Consider the following 19,227-nt stretch of genomic DNA (forward strand, 5'->3'; position numbering starts at 1 on the left):
CAACAGCACTGGCAACCCGAGATCAAGAAACAGCACTGGCAACCCCAGCTGACGCGCCGTAACACCAACACTGCGTCAAAGGCTGTCTTGAAGACACTCGCTTTAGGAAGCTGAAAGGCTCAGCTCTGAAGTGAAAAGCTGTATGTGCGACTGCTTGCACTCTCCTTATATAACTATGCTGCGGGGAAGGGTACACAATGCAAATCTTGCACGCCAACATTCATTGGCTTGTTTTGTTAAAACTATAAGACATTTCGTCTCTCTAGCGAGATCCCAATTCATCGGTCACTGACATAATGTTGAATGTGACTGACTGAAAGGGAACGCAGTTTGCGTAGGGCACTAACTCCCAGGGGGGCACCATCACAATTGCGCCATTCCCCAATTCGTGACCGCTCACACCTCATGTTTGTGGCTGAATGCTCATAATTGATGGACATCTATGCCTGGTTAAAAGACATCAGCAATCCGGTGCAGAGAAAAGAAAATGGAAGAAAGTACAAAAAAAAGGCATAAATCTTTAAACATAAAACTGGCTTGACCTTGGACGTTCGATATTGGCAAATTTAGGGAGAATGTTACAGTCATAAAAACAACTGTATTGTGTTCATTAAGGTGTCAACTACAATGCATACCTTTTTTATATTTGTTTAAATAAATTGTAAATCATTTAGGTAAAGATGAGGCCTGTGTATCACTTTCACGCACATTTCTGTGAAGAAGTTTTTTTTTTTTTTAGCTGCTGATGTTAAAAACAAGTTTTAATGTCGGAAATAATTCCACCACCAGAAAAACATATGCCATGGTTTTAACAAGAAAAACACCAAAAATTATTGTTCTTTTGTAGCCATGGTAACTGCAAATTAACCATAGTTTTGTTACTTCTAAATAATAATTTACAAAGTATTTATAATGATTGGTTAATAACACTTAAAAAAAAGAAACATAATGTAGGCTAATGCAAAATAAATAATTTATGTACATAAAATGTTATTACAACTCCTTGCAAAGGGAGCCAAAGGGTACAGGAGGATCAAATCCTTGTTTAGGCTATTTGCCTAATTGTTGGCCTCCTTTTTGTCATAAATGACTCAGCCTCTATAATTTCTTCAGCAAAAAAACATGTGGACATCACAACCCTTACAAAAATTAACCATGGTTTTATCAAAGTAAAACTTCTTAATATTCTTTTGCATGATTTCTGAATGCTTGAAACTATAAAATAAATGAGTCATAAAGTTATAGCCATTGGTAAATGTCGAGAGCTACAATTGTAATTTGTAAATAATACAATTTATTCTTTTATTTATGTACTTTTTTATTTTATGATAATTCAATTTTTATCCCTATAGGAAGGTTTTGCTGTTGTTATTGTTTTTTCCATCATATTTGAGGAAGGGGGGCACAACAATACAATCCTGCTTAGGTCACCCATTAGGCCAGCAGCAGCCCTTCTCAGCCTTATGTTCCCTGCATCTTATGTTCCTTCCACCCTAACTCTATAAAGAAGTGATGACTATCAATCCACAAAAGCAATAGGCGTATATACTGTACATTTTACACAGTATTAGAAAAATGTAACACTATGTTATATTTAATATAATATTAATATTATGTATAATATAAATATAATATAAATGACTTTATAACCACAAAAATATGATGACTTCATGATGAATGTCAACTCCATCATTAGCCCGTCACCACCATCAGACAGAAAATATTTTGGTGGTAACATCTGATGGTTTTGACAAATTTGGCATTTCTTTCACAAAACAAAGGAAGCTCATGTAGTAGCTATTTTGTTTTCTCTGCTGATGTTAGATGCTAACAGAACCTGTCTCAGGAGAATCAAATGATCTGAAAATTTCAAATTATTTCCTCAGAAACTGGAAGATGATGTTGACATTATGTTGTGACACAGAAAACAGTAACATTAGGATTTGACATATTCTAAAACTATAAAAACTATCATAGCCTGTCTGACATTGATGCAGAGGCAAATTGTGGCAAGGGGTTTTTGTTAGAGATACAGTTGCCCCTGGTATACCCTGATTATAGGGAAGTCGTGGCCTGACGGTTAGCGGACTCGCAATCGAAAGGTTGTGAGTTCGAGCCTCGGGCCAGCAGGAATTGTAGGTGGGGGGAGTGCATGTAAAGTGCTCTCTCCACCTTCAATACCACGACTTAGGTGCCCTTGAGCAAGGCATCGAACCCACAACTGCTCCCCGGGCGCCGCAGCATAAATGGTTGCCTACTGTTCCGGGTGTGTGTTCACAGTGTGTGTGTGTGTGTGTGTGTTCACTGCTCTGTGTGTGTGCACTTCGGATGGGTTAAATGCAGAGCACAAATTCTGAGTATGGGTCACCATACTTGGCTGAATTTAACTTTCACTTCACTTCATTTTATTTATTTTTTTTACATTTAAAGGGACACTAAGTAGGAATTACTCCCATCTAGTGGTGAAATTGTATTTTGCATTCAAACTAATTTTGCTCTCCAGCGCCTCGCTTTTTCAAATGCACGTTGCATCTACGGTAGGCGATATGTACCAAAAAGCTTTGACGGGATGTCTTCTAATAGCACTTCGTCGAGTTTTCCTTCAGGTGAACAGGTGTGTTATTTCAAACAAACAGCAACATGACCATAAACAAACGAATGTTACAGTATGAATTACTGACTGTGGAAAACATGAAATATTGTAATTAGTAGTTAAGTCTTCTTTATTCGTTATATTTTCTGAATAATGTGCATTGTTAGATATATAAAAAATATTGTAATATAGATTGTAACACTGACTTACCTGTCGAGAAGAAAACTGGCCACTTCAGCGTCTCTTTTGAAATCTTTATCCAGCATTAGCTCTTTCCACCTAGACAAAGCTTCCCCGACATTAACTCTTGTTTTCTGTAATCTACGGTCACGTTTCCTTTTACGTTCTATTTTTGACTGTTTTGGCGACGATGTTTTCTTCTCCTGTGGCGCGGCATATGTATGGTCCATAATAAGAATGCAATCCAGACTTTTAAACTTGCCGGTGCAGTTTCAAGCGCCTCTCACTGCTCTGCACCTGCGTTTCTGGCTCTGACCGAAAACGCGTTGTGGAAACGCGTTGGCTTAGTACTTTTGTCCCTCTCTGCTATTATGGTTTTGCAAGACGGCGGAACTACATGGAAGCCTCCGTCGACCTACCCGTCCCATGTATATAAAGATAATAAATTCTTCATTTACGAGGATTAGTTTAAACATTGGCATAGGTATTTGTACACCATTGAGGGCATATTTATGAATAAAAATATTGATTTTAGATAATAAAATACCTAAAAAGTTACTTATTGTCCCTTTAAATGAATGTCTGACACAGTTTTCACAAAAATCTTTGACACAACCATGGAAACACGTCATTAAAAAATATTTGTGTTTTGATGAAACAAGCTCTTTTTTACCATTAAAAAAAAATGTATCCATTGTATAGCAATGATTAGAACCCTTCTCCGTGGACACACTGTTTTAGATGTTGTGAGAAGACAAAGTTTTGATATAATAATAATACAATTCAATTAAACACGATAATTGTGTCATACATTCTATTGTTAATCCTTCATAACGTTTACAATTGAAAATATTTTAATTTAATTTACAATTGCTGGACATTTTTTAAGAATCAGTGAAATCAGTGATCCTTTTAAAACATTTTTAAACATCCTTCAATGTTTTGACAACCTAAACTATCAGTGTCTTATCATAAAAGGTAAAATTGTTTGATATTTACTGCATGGATCTATCTATTAGTTGTGCCACACTATACAGTATACAACAGTGAAAGAATAAAGGAATAAAAAAAAAGATTGTCAGATTGCCCCCAACCCAGCAAATTGTATTCCTTAAATGTGTCTTCATTATATATATATATATATATATATATATATATATATATATATATATATATATATATATATATATTAGGGGTGTAACGATACGCGTATTCGTATTGAACCGTTCGGTACGAGGCTTTCGGTTCGGTACGCGTTATGTATGTATAACTGTTCGTTGGACTAATTAATTATATTTGAAAAAAAAAAAGAGAAATATAATGATATGCGTTCAACAAGGTAGCCCAATAACCCAAACGACGTAACAGGCAACACCCCTGACACTCCCGAAGAAGAAAAAAACACCAACTTATATGTTTATGTTAGGCTACTCAGTCAGGCGCTCGCTCACTCAGTACGTGCTGAAGGCTCGTTGCAAAATGGCCAATGCGTTTAACAGACCAGTAATAGAAGATCCTCCAATAACCAACAGGTCTGGTGTTTGGGTGCACTTTGGATTCCCTTTAAGCTATAATGGTGATGGCAAGAGAGTGGTGGATAAAAAAACAACGGTATGTCGCATCTACATGACAATAGGGTACACCAGCGGGAATAAAAAAAAAAAAGAAAAAAAACAAACACAGGAATACTTGAAACATGTCTACTCATTTACACCGACATCACCTTATAAAAAGGAGAAACATACATGCAACAAACTATCCCCGCAGCATTTAGACCGACATTTCCAACTGATTCAAACAGGGCAAAAGACATCACCATTTACGTTACATTTACATTATAGCCGTGGATATGAGACCTTACTATTTACCATTCATTCTGTCATCACCATTATAGCTTACAGGGAATCCAAAGTGCACTCAAATACCAGACCTGTTGGTTATTGGAGGATCTTCTATTTCTGGTCTGTTAAATGCATTAGACATTTTGCAACGAGCCTTCATCGGGTGCTGAGTGAGCGAGCGCCTTAGGGGCCGTTCACATATCGTGCCTAAAAACGCGTGGAAAACGCTAGGCGCATCTTTCTCCTCCTTTCCAAAGCACTCGGGCAAAAGCGCTCATGAGGCGTCTGTCTTTGCTAAGCAACAATGACGTGCTCTCTCCATGACGTGCCCTCTCCATGAAGACCCGGAAATTTCAGCAAAGGATAAATGGATGCGGTGTGGACGCGGAAATGGATTTGCAGCTCTAAAAATCGCTTGCAGTAGCTCTGCTACTAAATTTTTTTCAAAATTGCAATCCATATACAACTATGATCAGCTGTTCCTTCATCTTGGCTGAGCTTTCAACGTTGTTACGGGAAAGGATGAAGCTGATTGGTTAGTTCTTGTAACATGACCCATGGTGCGCTTGCGGCATTCTGAAAAGTTGAGATGTTTTTACATTTTGCTGTATCTAAAATGTACCGAACCGAACTGAACCGTGACATCAGTGTATGGTATTGAACCGTTACACCCCTAATATATATATATATATATATATATATATATATATATGGGCTGTCAAATGATATTTTTTTTTTATCAAATTAATCAGAATTTTCAGTGGATTAATCAGGATTAATCACTATTTGCAATTACACCTGAATCCTAACCATATTTTTTCTGAAATGCATACCAAAAGATAAAAAACAGGATATATAATTTTCATGTATTTATTCATCAATATGTGGTTATTTTTTCTGAATTTCAAAAGTTTAACATTTACTTGGATGAAATTTACCTAAGCACTATATCAAACCATTTAACTACAGATAGTGTAAGAGTTTTAGGTGAACCAGTGGTTAAATATAGCCACATATCTATGAAATTATGCATAGAGAAACTCGAAAGAATGAACTCAGAAACACAAACATGCGCCACCATCACATAAGCAGCACTCTGGGCACTCTTGTTTTTGGGAGGTGTTCATTTGCTCTGCCACAATACTTTACGATCGATATTTTCACGTTCTGAAGGCTTCAAGTGCCAGTAAAACCAAGTAAAAATGCATATGCTTTTCCAAACAGCTGTAATTTTCGCTACGTTGCATGAGAATTTTTGACAGCCCTAATCTATATATATATATATATATATATATATATATATATATATATATACAGTATTGTTCAAAATAATAGCAGTACAATGTGACTAACCAGAATAATCAAGGTTTTTAGTATATTTTTTATTGCTACGTGGCAAACAAGTTACCAGTAGGTTCAGTAGATTGTCAGAAAACAAACAAGACCCAGCATTCATGATATGCACGCTCTTAAGGCTGTGCAATTGGGCAATTAGTTGAAAGGGGTGTGTTCAAAAAAATAGCAGTGTCTACCTTTGACTGTACAAACTCAAAACTATTTTGTACAAACATTTTTTTTTTCTGGGATTTAGCAATCCTGTGAATCACTAAACTAATATTTAGTTGTATGACCACAGTTTTTTAAAACTGCTTGACATCTGTGTGGCATGGAGTCAACCAACTTGTGGCACCTCTCAGCTGTTATTCCACTCCATGATTCTTTAACAACATTCCACAATTCATTCACATTTCTTGGTTTTGCTTCAGAAACAGCATTTTTGATATCACCCCACAAGTTCTCAATTGGATTAAGGTCTGGAGATTGGGCTGGCCACTCCATAACATTAATTTTGTTGGTTTGGAACCGAGACTTTGCCCGTTTACTAGTGTGTTTTGGGTCATTGTCTTGTTGAAACAACCGTTTCAAGGGCATGTCCTCTTCAGCATAGGGCAACATGACCTCTTCAAGTATTTTAACATATGCAAACTGATCCATGATCCCTGGTATGCGATAAATAGGCCCAACACCATAGTAGGAGAAACATGCCCATATCATGATGCTTGCACCTCCATGCTTCACTGTCTTCACTGTGTACTGTGGCTTGAATTCAGAGTTTGGGGGTCGTCTCACAAACTGCCTGTGGCCCTTGGACCCAAAAAGAACAATTTTACTCTCATCAGTCCACAAAATGTTCCTCCATTTCTCTTTAGGCCAGTTGATGTGTTCTTTGGCAAATTGTAACCTCTTCTGCACATGCCATTTTTTTAACAGAGGGACTTTGTGGGGGATTCTTGAAAATAGATTAGCTTCACACAGACGTCTTCTAACTGTCACAGTACTTACAGGTAACTCCAGACTGTCTTTGATCATCCTGGAGGTGATCATTGGCTGAGCCTTTGCCATTCAGGTCATTCTTCTATCCATTTTGATGGTTGTCTTCCGTTTTCTTCCACGTCTCTCTGGTTTTGCTCTCCATTTTAAGGCATTGGAGATCATTTTAGCTGAACAGCCTATCATTTTTTGCACCTCTTTATAGGTTTTCCCCTCTCTAATCAACTTTTTAATCAAAGTACGCTGTTCTTCTGAACAATGTCTTGAACGACCCATTTTCCTCAGCTTTCAAATGCATGTTCAACAAGTGTTGGCTTCATCCTTAAATAGGGGCCACCTGATTCACACCTGTTTCTTCACAAAATTGATGACCTCAGTGATTGAATGCCACACTGCTATTTTTTTGAACACACCCCTTTCAACTAATTCAACTAATTGCCCAATTGCACAGCCTTAAGAGCGTGCATATCATGAATGCTGGGTCTCATTTGTTTTCTGAGAATCTACTGAACATACTGGTAACTTGTTTGCCACGTAACAATAAAAAAATATACAAAAAACCTTGATTATTCTGGTTAGTCACATTGTACTGCTATTATTTTGAACAATACTGTATATAATGAAACATATGTGTCATGTTGTTAATTTCATAACAGCTTCAAATAATGCCTATTGACATACCTGTATTAATATAACTATAAAATGGGCACAAAATCTATACCACCTTTCTACTATGATTCATAAATGTTAAATATCTCCATTTGTGTTTATTCTGTCCTTCATATCCAGCTTTGATTTTCACTTGACATTATTCTTAATTTTAGCTAATCATGCAGGCAAACACACAGGTGGGGCAGATGAAACAGATGGAGGAGCTCATTCAGATCTCTAACAAGCTGGAGTTTGACAAGCTCAAGGTCTGTTAATGCATTACTGAACTAAATGAAAAATACTCATAAATTAGAGTTTTCACCAAAGGTATAGCCGAATGCCATAGATATATACAGGTGCCTCTCAGTCAAGTCAAGTCAAGTCACCTTTATTTATATAGCGCTTTAAACAAAATACATTGCGTCAAAGCAACTGAACAACATTAGGAAAACAGTGTGTCAATAATGCAAAATGATAGTTAAAGGCAGTTCATCATTGAATTCAGTGATGTCATCTCTGTTCAGTTTAAATAGTGTCTGTGCATTTATTTGCAATCAAGTCAACGATATCGCGGTAGATGAAGTAACTTCAACTAAGCAAGCCAGAGGTGACAGCGGCAAGGAACCGAAACTCCATCGGTGACAGAATGGAGAAAAAAACCTTGGGAGAAACCAGGCTCAGTTGGGGGACCAGTTCTCATCTGACCAGACGAAACCAGTAGTTCAATTCCAGGCTGCAGCAAAGTCAGATTGTGCAGAAGAATCATCCGTTTCCTGTGGTCTTGTCCTGGTGGTCCTCTGAGATAAGGTCTTTACAGGGGATCTGTATCTGGGGCTCTAGTTGTCCTGGTCTCGGCTGTCTTTCAGGGCAGTAGAGGTCCTTTCTAGGTGCTGATCCACCATCTGGTCTGGATACGTACTGGATCCGGGTTACTGCAGTTACCCTCTGATCTGGATAAAGACTGGATCTGGTGGCTACGATGACCTCGAAATAAGAGAGAAACAGACAAATATTAGCGTAGATGCCATTCTTCTAATGATGTAGCAAGTACATAGGGTGTTATGTGAAGTGTTCCCAGTTCAGGTTTACCTAATTAATGCAGCCCAAAAATATTTTAACGGATTTGGATATTAAAAGCATATTAGTATGGTATGTGTAAGCCAGGTTAAAGAGAAGGGTCTTTAATCTAGATTTAAATTGCAAGAGTGGTTCAGCCTCCCGAACAATGTTAGGTAGGTTATTCCAGAGTTTAGGCGCCAAACAGGAAAAGGATCTGCCGCCTGCAGTTGATTTTGATATTCTAGGTATTATCAAATTGCCTGAGTTTTGAGAATGTAGAGGACGTAGAGGATTATAATGTAAAAGGAGCTCATTCAAATACTGAGGTGCTAAACCATTCAGGGCTTTATAAGTAATAAGCAATATTTTAAAATCTATACAATGTTTGATAGGGAGCCAGTGCAGTGTTGACAGGACCGGGCTAATATGGTCAAACTCTTGCTGCTGCATTTTGGTCTAGCTGTAGTTTGTTTACTAAGCGTGCAGAACAACCACCCAATAAAGCATTACAATAATCTAACCTTGAGGTCATAAATGCATGGATTAACATTTCTGCATTTGACATTGAGAGCATAGGCCGTAATTTAGATATATTTTTGAGATGGAAAAATTCAGTTCAGAAACTTGGCTTTCTAAGGAAAGATTGCGATCAAATAGCACACCTAGGTTCCTAACTGATGACGAAGAATTGACAGAGCAACTATCAAGTCTCAGTAAATTAAAATGTTATGGAAAAGTTTATTTATTTCAGTAATTCAACCCAAATAGTGAAACTTGTGTATTAAATAAATTAAATGCACACAGACTGAAGTAGTTTAAGTGTTTGGTTCTTTTAATTATGATGATTTTGGCTCACATTTAACAAAAACCCACCAATTCACAATCTCAATAAAATTATAATATGGTGGCAAGTCAGTCATCTAATCAACTCAAAACACTTTCAAAGGTTTCCTGAGCCCTCAAAATGGTCTCTCAGTTTGGTTCACTAGGCAATACAATCATGGGGAAGACTGCTGATCTGACAGTTGTCCAGAAGACAATCATTGACACCCTTCACAAGGAGGGTAAGCCACAAACATTCATTGCCAAAGTTGCTGGCTGTTCACAGAGTGTTGTATCCAAGCATGTTAACAGAAAGTTAAGTGAAAGGAAAAAGTGTGGAAGAAAAAGATGCACAACCAACCGAGAGAACCGCAGCATTATGAGGACTGTCAACCAAAATCGATTCAAGAAGTTCAGTGAACTTCACAAGGAATGGACTCATCTACCACACACAGACGTGTCAAGGAATTTGGTGAACCACAGACAATATTAAAAGGCATCTTACCTGGGCTAAGGAGAAGAAGAAGAACTGACCTATTGCCCAGTGGTCCAAAGTCCTCTTTTCAGATGAAAGCAAGTTTTGTATTTCATTTGGAAACCAAGGTCCTAGAGTCTGGAGGAAGTGCCACAAACTGATCACCTCCATGCCACGCCAAACTGAGGCAGTAATTAAAGCAAAAGGAGCCTGTAAGTTCCAGGCACTCAGCCCAAGGAAGGTATTGTCATGACCGGGATACAGGAATACACAGAGAGATCCACGTGCAGGTATGTTGTTTATTAAGGGGTAATCCAAAGGGGTAAACAGTCCAGGCAGGGTCACAACCAGAGTATCCAATAAACATGAAAACAGACAAGAACACATGGCAAGAGCAAGAGCAAGACTATGGATTAACTTTAAACATAAGACAAGGACCCCGTGACACATACTCAGACAGACTGGGTAGAAATACACAGAAGGTACTGAGGGAACTGGAGACAGGTGGGGAATAGTCAATTAACCCAAACAAGGAGGAAGGTGACCAAATAAGGGAACAGACAGTTCATAAAGTTACAGACACCATGGGAAAGTAGGGCATCTAGTGCGAACCCAGGGAACACAACCCAGACACTATGACAGTACCCCCCCCTCTACGGAGCGGCTCCCAGACGCTCCACGACAAGACACCAAACAGAGACCAGGAGGGAGGCGGACAGGTGGAGGCTCAGGGGGAAGGACGGAGGGCCAGACTAACAGAGAGGAACAGGGACAGGAGAAACAAAAAGCAAAAAACAACATGAAGCCCCCCAGGGCGGAGCAGAAGACCACCACGTCCTTGTGGTCGAGGCCAGAGTCCTCCAGGGCAGAGTGGAAGACCACCACAACCGTGTGGTCAGGGCGGAAGCCCCCCTGGGCGGAGCAGAAGACCACCACACCCCTTTGGTCAAGGCGGAAACCTTCCAGGGCAGAGCAGAAGACCACCACAATCGTGTGGTCAAGGCGCAAGCCCTCCAGGGCGGAGCAGAAGACCACCACAACCGTGTGGTCAGGGCGAACGCTCCCCAGGGCGGAGCAAAAGACCACTACAACCGTGTGGTCCGACCAACGGGAGGACGACAATCTGGCAATCCCATGGTGTACATACTGGACTCCAGAAGATCGGTGCTGACCCGACACTGCTCATGAAGATTCTTGGTGACTTGCATTTGTACATGAAGATCATTGGTGACTTGTATTTGCTCATGAAGATCAATGGTGACTTACCTTTGTTCATGAAGATCAGTGGTGACTTGCCTTTGTTCATGAAGATCACCATTGACTTGACTCTGTCCTTGAAGATCACCAGTGACTTGACTCTGTCCTTGAAGATCACCAGTGACTTGACACAGTCCTTGAAGATCAATGGTGAATAGCCTTGACTCTGGAAAGTCCATGGTACCTAGCCCTGTCTCTGGAAAGTCCATGGTACCTAGCCCTGTCTCTGGAGGGTCAGCGGTGACTAGCCCTGGCTCTGGAGGGTCAGCGGTGACTAGCCCTGGCTCTGGAAGGTCAGCGGTGACTAGCCCTGACTCTGGAAGGTCAGCGGTGACTAGCCCTGACTCTGGAAGGTCAGCGGTGACTAGCCCTGACTCTGGAAGGTCCGCGGTGACTAGCCCTGACTCTGGAAGGTCCGCGGTGACTAGCCCTGACTCTGGAAGGTTATCAGTGACTAGCCCTGATTTTGGAAGGTCCACGAACACCTGACTCGACACTGGAGGGTCCACTGGAACCTGACTCGACACGGGAGGGTCCACTGGAACCTGACTCGACACTGGAGGGTCCACTGGAACCTGACTCGACACTGGAGGGTCCACTGGAACCTGACTCGACTCTGGAGGGTCCACTGGAACCTGACTCGAGACGGGTGGCAATCTTGTGCTGTGGTGCTGGGCTGGCGACCATCTTGTGCTGTGGCGCTGGACCGCTGGCCAATTTGGAGGAATTATATCCCATGCCCTCAGCCAAGGACCAGAACACCTGTGCCATGGCACCCACCTCATTGCCCTCTTGGCGGAGAGCTGTCAGCTTCAAATACTTAGCTCTCCACTTCACCATCCTGGCTGGGGAACGGGAAACATCAAACGACATACCGCTGGATCTTGCTGTGACGGAGTCCTTCTGTCACGACCGGGACACAGGAATACACAGAGAGATCCACGTGCAGGTATGTCGTTTATTAAGGGGTAATCCAAAGGGGTAAACAGTCCAGGCAGGGTCAAAACCAGAGTATCCAATAAACACGAAAACAGACAAGAACACACAGCAAGCGCAAGACTACGGATTAACTTTAAACATTAGACAAGGACTCCATGACACATACTCAGACAGACCGGGGTATAAATACACAGAAGGTAATGAGGGAACTGGAGACAGGTGGGGAATGATCAATTAACCCAAACAAGGAGGAAGGCGACCAAATAAGGGAACAGACAGTTCATAAAGTGACAAACACCGTGGGAAAGGATGACATCTAGTGGGAACCCAGGGAACACAACCCAGACACTGTGACAGGTATCCAGTGCTGGATGAAGCTTTCCTACGTGTTTGGTCTTTCAGCAAATAGAGTTATTCAATTTAGGTTAAACTCAAATCTGACTCCATTTTATTATTTAATCTGACTCCATTTTAGTATGACCTTGAATTTAGGTTGAAATGTAAATTGGTTTTATGCCTCTTTAATTAGTATTCTTCTGACATTTGATTATTATAGTTAACTCTTTACTTTTATATTAACTCGTTCATTCAGATGCTCATGTTGCCAACAAGGATACAACGTAATCTACTAGTCAATAATTAGAGTAAAACTGAATAAAATCAAATGTAAAAATTTATTAGCTGATCCTTTTGCTGCAAACCTTTAAATACCTCAGACCAAAAACAAACATTCCCGGAGATGAAGACAGAAACTAACAATTGGAATTTGATTAGGTCATGTTTGTTTGTAGTTAGTGTTCTAGTGTTTAGAGTTTGTTTATCGTGTCAACCCAGTCCTGTTAAGTTTTTTAGTCTTTGCCCTAGTCGTTGTTTTCCCACTCATGGGTTTTGTTTTCCCCTTTTGTCTTTAATAAACCCTCTGTGTAGTGATTCCTGTCTGCGTATGAGTTCCTCCCTTACCCTCCACATAACATTATCTTTTAATCTACTTTTCTAGGGTTGAGTCCATTGTACCAGTCGCCCTGAGACAATTCAAATGACACCAAATATGACTGTAAATATCACTTGTATTAATGCAGAATATTATACTATTGGCAATTCTGAGTGAAACTAAGTGGAGTGTGATAGTGAGGTGTGAACTACTAGGCATGGTGCGTCTTTGATGGCACTGTTACTCATGATGGAGGGTGTTCAAGAGAGTGTTCAAATGTTAATTATCAGTCCTTTGTTTTCTTCGGGAGAAGTCATCCCTCAGTCCAGATGGTCCGGCTCCAGTCTTACAAGCCCCTACCAAGTATTGAGTACATGTACAGGTATAACATACTTTCCAGAAGGCCATCAGTTCACTAAAAAAAATTATTTTACTGGTCTTATGAAGAATTCTAATTTGTTGAGATAGTGAATTGGTGGGTTTTTGTTAAATGTAAGCCAATATCATCACAATTAAAAGAACCAAATACTTAAACTACTTCAGTCTAGGCACTGAATTTATTTAATACACAAGTTTCACAATTTGAGTTGAATTACTGAAATAAATGAACTGTTCCACGACATTCTATTTCATTGAGATGCACCTGTGGTAATACTCTGACCTTAAAATGTTTAACGTGACAATTTAAGTATCACTATAGGATCCATATAATAACTCAGATTGTGCTGCTTAAAAGAACCATCAAAAATCATTGTTCTATTTGCATCAACACATTTAGTTGTAATGTTCACTTTTGGGTTAACTATTTAATCATACATCACCTGTAACTGGTTTTCATATCGTGCGTGGCTGATCAGTTTATATTATTTCAATATGCAAACAAAAAATTTAATTCTGTTTTTGGCTATTTGTGTTTCTTGATTTCTACAGGCAATCCCAATTGTTTCTAAAACACGCTGTCTAGATAAACAGGGAGAACTCCAAGAGCTATGTAAAAGAGGGTCTCTCTTCAGCATCCGCAACAAATGTACCCCTGTGTATATGTTCCTCTTCAATGACCTTCTCATTCTCACCATGAAGAAAAGGTTAGAGGAATGTGATTATTGAGATAAATCTTCAAAATGAGAGAAAAAAAATCTTAGTAGACATGACATATTTTTGTAGGCAAACCTGGAACTTAATATCAAGCTGGGACCCATCAACAAAATATCAATAGGATATATTTTTCCCATTGAATTTTTAAAATCTCTGTGACCAGTAAACGTTATAATTCTTATACCTTATTTTCATCATGATAATCTTTTAAAAAAAGTTTTTTTTTAATTTTAAATCCTAAATGCCATCACCAGACATAAAAAGATAAAAAAATAGCAACAACAAATACTGTGGCGTTCTAGTGAGTTGAGTGAATCTTCTGATTCATGTGGGTCCGTGTATCTTTTGGTCATTCGATTTTCTATTTAAAAATAAATAAAGATAAATGAGAAACGATTTGATTTTCGTTTTTTCGTTTTTTTTTAAGAAACGGAAAACGAAAATTTAGCTCGATTTTTCGTATTTTTGTTTGAGGGTAAAAAATCAGATTATGGTTTAATATTTGTTTGAATGTGTGGGCGGCGCTGAAACGCCCCTTTCATCCCTTCTGTACTGCACCGACAAGCGGCACCCGTGTGCAGTTCATTTTCACCAGGAGAGAAGCAGCATACAGCAGAGTTTATTAATCCTGCCAATTCTTTGCTAGTGGTGCTTGCAAGATAAAATAATAATAATAATAATAATAATAATAATAATAATAATAATAATAATAATAATAATTAATTAAATTAATAATAAAATAAAAAAAAAAATATTATGTTTTTCCGGCTGCTATAGTTATTGACAAAGCAGACTTGACAACTTTATTCATAAAACACCATTTGCATTTTACTTTAGCCTGTGATCTACAACAACATGGAATAAAATATAGGCCTACTACAAATTTTTTGCCTACTTATTTTATTCTAGGCCATTCATAAAAAAAAATTAAATGGGAAAAATCCAACCCCACATTTATAATAAAATTTATATTAATATAAGTTAAGTTTTCCCCATAATTAGTCTACTTTAAATGTTTTAATTATATGCTATAGGCTACTTAGAATTATGAACTGAATTCACGAATTCTGTAGATGACTGTATGAATATAGTGACGGTGTGACATCGTTACAGATAATGAGTTCAGACGGGAAACACTGCACCTTTGGTTTCATTTGAATTACATAGGCCTAAATATAAAATTATTATTATTATTATTCTATTTAAATGGCTTATTTTAAAAGTAGACGTGTCCAGTAAGACATGGTTCGTCTGATGCATGAGCCTGGTTCATTTCTGACGTTTCAGAAAGAAGTTAATGTAGACCGAGATGACAGAAAGCAAATCCTGTTGAGTTTTGATGTTATTTAGGGTGTCTTACGACCCAAACTGATGGAGCTGAAGCTCTTTCCTCTTGTTATCGGGATGGAAGCTGTGGATCGGGATCCGCCGATCGGAGAAGTGCAGCAGACTACACTCTACAAGATAAAGTTTCAGTTGCTGTTGTTTGTATAGCAAATGAAAACATGTTAGGCTGTGAGGTTTTTCTTAAATAGGCATAGAATAAAATTAGTAGGCAAAAAATCTGCACATATTTGTCATTGTAGATCTTACAGTAAAATTCTAATGTCATTGAATAAATTAATTTCTGTTTGGTCAAAAAAAAAAAAAAAAAAAAAAAAAAAAAAAAATATATATATATATATATATATATATATATATATATATATATATATATATATATATATATATATATATATATATATAAAAAGCTTGCAAGCACCACTAGCAAAGAATTGGCAGGATTAATAAACTCTGCTGTATGCCGCTTCTCTCCTGATGAAAATGAACTGCACACGGTTGCCGCTTGTCGGTGCAGTACAGAAGGGATGAAAGGGGCGTTTCAGCGCCGCCCACACATTCAAAAAAAAATTAAAGCATAATCTGATTTTTTACCCACAAACAAAAATACGAAAAATCCAGCTAAATTTTTGTTTTCCGTTTCATAAACAAAACGAAAAAACGAAAATCAAACTGTTTCTTATTTATCTTTATTTATTTTTAAATAGAAAATTGAATGACCAAAAGATACACGGACCCATGTGTTGTCCTTTCATGCCTCCCTCTCCTCTCAGTGGCTCTCCAGACCGCTTTGTGGTGATTGATCATGCGCATCGGTCTCTGGTTCAAGTACAGGCCACAGAAAACAATCTTTGGCCACACTTGGATCACTGTTTCTGTTTGACCCTACTGGAAAACCATCGGGGGAACACATGTGAACACTTGCTCAAGGCTAATACAGAGTAAGATGCATGTAGCTCAGTTTTATTCATACTAGTCTATAACTAGCAATAACTGACATTTTACATTTTTATCATTCAAACCTCTCTCACTCTCACCCTCTCCCCAGGTCAGACATGCATAGGTGGATGGCTGCTTTCCCGTCGATTAAAGCAGCCCTCGGGGAGGACAAGATTTATGAGGACTGGGGTGAGCTTTCAATTCAATACCTCACAGACACTGTGGGAAACATCACACAATGCAGTAGCACTGTCTTTTAATGGAATACTCTCCCAAAAATAAAATAAGATCAAGTTTACTATCTCAAAGGAAATTTGTATTGGACACACACAACACAATATCTGCTGTTTTATAAAAATAACATACTAAAATAAAATCATTGGTCCTGTACTTCCCTTCATGCTATTGTGTATATATGCCCAAATATTTAAATTTTTCCATGTCACACAAAAGGACTTCTTTAGCGAACAGTTGATTTCCATACAATGAAAGTGAATGTTGACCAGTTGCTGTCAAACTCTGAAAATGGGTCTGTGATATCACTTAGAGGAAGCTTCTGAAATGATATTGTGTGTGTGTGTGTGTGTGTCAATCAGACTGTCCCCAAGTGCAGTGTGTCAGTCAGTATGTAGCAAAACAGGCAGACGAGCTAAGCTTGGAGCCATCTGATGTCATCAATGTGCTGCGCAAAACCAGTGAAGGTACAGTTAAAATCAAATCTTTTTTTTTTTTTTTTTTTTATTCTCGAAAATAAAATTGATTTCCATTTCACTTGTCAAGGTTGGTATGAAGGCATGCGTCTCTCTGATGGAAAGAAAGGCTGGTTTCCAGCAAAGAATACATCAGAAGTAACCACTGATCACCAGAGACGACGGAATGTGAGGGAGAAGTACCAAATCGTACAAGCAACCAGTCAAAACACTTAAAGTTGACTCCAATATACTTTCTGCCCATCCCATTCGCCCTCACTTCTCAATAGCTTCCTGTCACTCACAAACACAAAGACACTATGAAGTTGTCTGGCACAAACACTCATTTCCTATTGAAGCAGGAAGCTGGGACTAATTAGTATCATTATTTTTGAATATAAAGAACATCAAGAAGTTCAAAAGGTTAAAAATGTTCAAAAGGAAGCTTGGATTGTGAAAAATAAATTTTATTAGATGTGGTGTTGTCATAACTTTACTGACACCTATCGCATCGAATAGAGCAGAACACAATTTGTTTTTGATGATAAATGCCTATGTAGAACACCTTCTTCACAGGTGACACAATAAAATGTTTACTAATATGTGTATTATTATTATTTTTTTTTTAAAGGGGTAGATTTGCATTAGTAAATACTGATTGCACATTCAATTCTTTCTCAAAAGTATAAACAATTACCTTTAGGAGTGTCATCCTCCAACTGGCAATCTGTGCATTTTATGATCTGTAAGAGTATATTGAATGTAGAAATGAATGCATTAATTAAGCATGGCTGTATGTAAAGTTATATTAATCTCAATAGCCTGTTATCTTTTTTTTGCATTGTGATAACACAATAGAATATCCCACAACACAATACGAAAGTAGTATGAGATTTATATATCGAAACTAACCAAATAATAGTATATAGCAAAATAATGAACACAAGGATAAACACAAATTGACTACACTCTAAAAACTGCTGGGTTGAAAACAACCCAATTTGGGTTATTTTAGCAACCCAGCGCTAGGTCAAAAAGGGACGAACCCAACGCTGGGTTATTTTAACCCAACCAGTTGGGTTATCATACCTGCTGGGTTGCTTTTTATGGTTTAAAGTGACTACACTGCAGGGTTTTAAAAAACCAGAGCGGGTGTTTTTTATCACTGTATTTCAGAAGGAAAACTACTGTATTTAGAAAATGTTCAAATTCAGCTCGCATGTTATGCTTGATAAGGCAGCGTTTGTGAGCTCATTGCCGTTTTGCAGCCATAATTGGAGAAACCTCTACCTCTCCCGCTCTTGGCGCCTTCTGCTGGCAGAAAATTAACTTGCGGAGTATGGGATTAACATCCTGCCATGTTTCAAAACTGAAAATAAAGTTCTGAAAGGTTGAAACTAAGTGTTTGAAAACTTGTTTTCGTTCGAAAAAACTTAATAGCATGCTTGTGATCATCTCTATAGTCACTAACTAACTGAGGCTGTGTTCGAAACTTTAAAGTAAAGTTATGGTCAGGCCCGTCGCGACAAGGCAGGCAAACCAAGCAATTGCTTGGGGCCCTGAGCTGGCCTGGGGCCCCAAGACAACGAGTGGTTAAGAATAAAATGCAACGACACTGTGTGAGTGCCCCTTTGATCGTCAATGCAGTAACGTGTAATGACACTGTTATTGCGATCCCTGTCAAGGGGGCCCCTCTCAGTAGTTGCTGACAGCAGCCAGCCAACCACGTGATCTCTGCTACCGGCAAAATACAAAACCTCCTCAGCAGTAATGAAGTGGAATTATGCTTCAGGAAGCCAGAAGAGAAAGAAGAGAAAGGAAGAGGAGGATAAGAAAAAACAAGATAGTGGTAAGTGATAAATTACACTGGATAAAATAGCTCTACTTGTCACTCTTGTACAAATGGTGTAATTTTGCAGCAGGTAGGCTAGCAAAAATATGTTTATGTTAGCTACCTGCCTGATGGCAAATGCTGCTTGTAACGAACAGTTAGTGCAACTTTTTTTTTAGAACGGAAGGAATATGGTTTTAATGTAATATGTTTTTTAACGGGATAAGGAAGACGCAGATCAGAAATCTCATAC

The 19,227-nt window shown here is 38.6% G+C and overlaps 1 protein-coding gene across 3 annotated transcripts; it reads left to right on the plus strand.

Annotated features, from left to right (window-relative positions):
• Positions 1-7,524: 7,524 nt before the first annotated feature.
• On the plus strand, positions 7,525-17,745 carry LOC127958708 (rho guanine nucleotide exchange factor 15-like). Of its 3 annotated transcripts, none has more exons than XM_052557681.1 (6): positions 7,525-7,862; positions 14,010-14,164; positions 16,223-16,456; positions 16,564-16,643; positions 17,051-17,155; positions 17,235-17,745. In XM_052557681.1, the coding sequence occupies exons 1-6, from the start codon at positions 7,776-7,778 to the stop codon at positions 17,378-17,380; spliced, it is 807 nt and encodes a 268-aa protein (XP_052413641.1). In that variant the 5' UTR covers positions 7,525-7,775; the 3' UTR covers positions 17,381-17,745. The 3 variants fall into 3 exon arrangements, with proteins under 3 accessions (XP_052413641.1, XP_052413642.1, XP_052413643.1); XM_052557682.1 differs by having other exon boundaries at positions 7,543-7,862; positions 16,289-16,456; XM_052557683.1 differs by lacking the exon at positions 7,525-7,862 and adding an exon at positions 13,005-13,461.
• Positions 17,746-19,227: the final 1,482 nt, after the last annotated feature.

This window comes from Carassius gibelio, chromosome B5 (assembly GCF_023724105.1).
Source record: "Carassius gibelio isolate Cgi1373 ecotype wild population from Czech Republic chromosome B5, carGib1.2-hapl.c, whole genome shotgun sequence".
NCBI classification, from domain to species: domain Eukaryota; kingdom Metazoa; phylum Chordata; class Actinopteri; order Cypriniformes; family Cyprinidae; genus Carassius; species Carassius gibelio.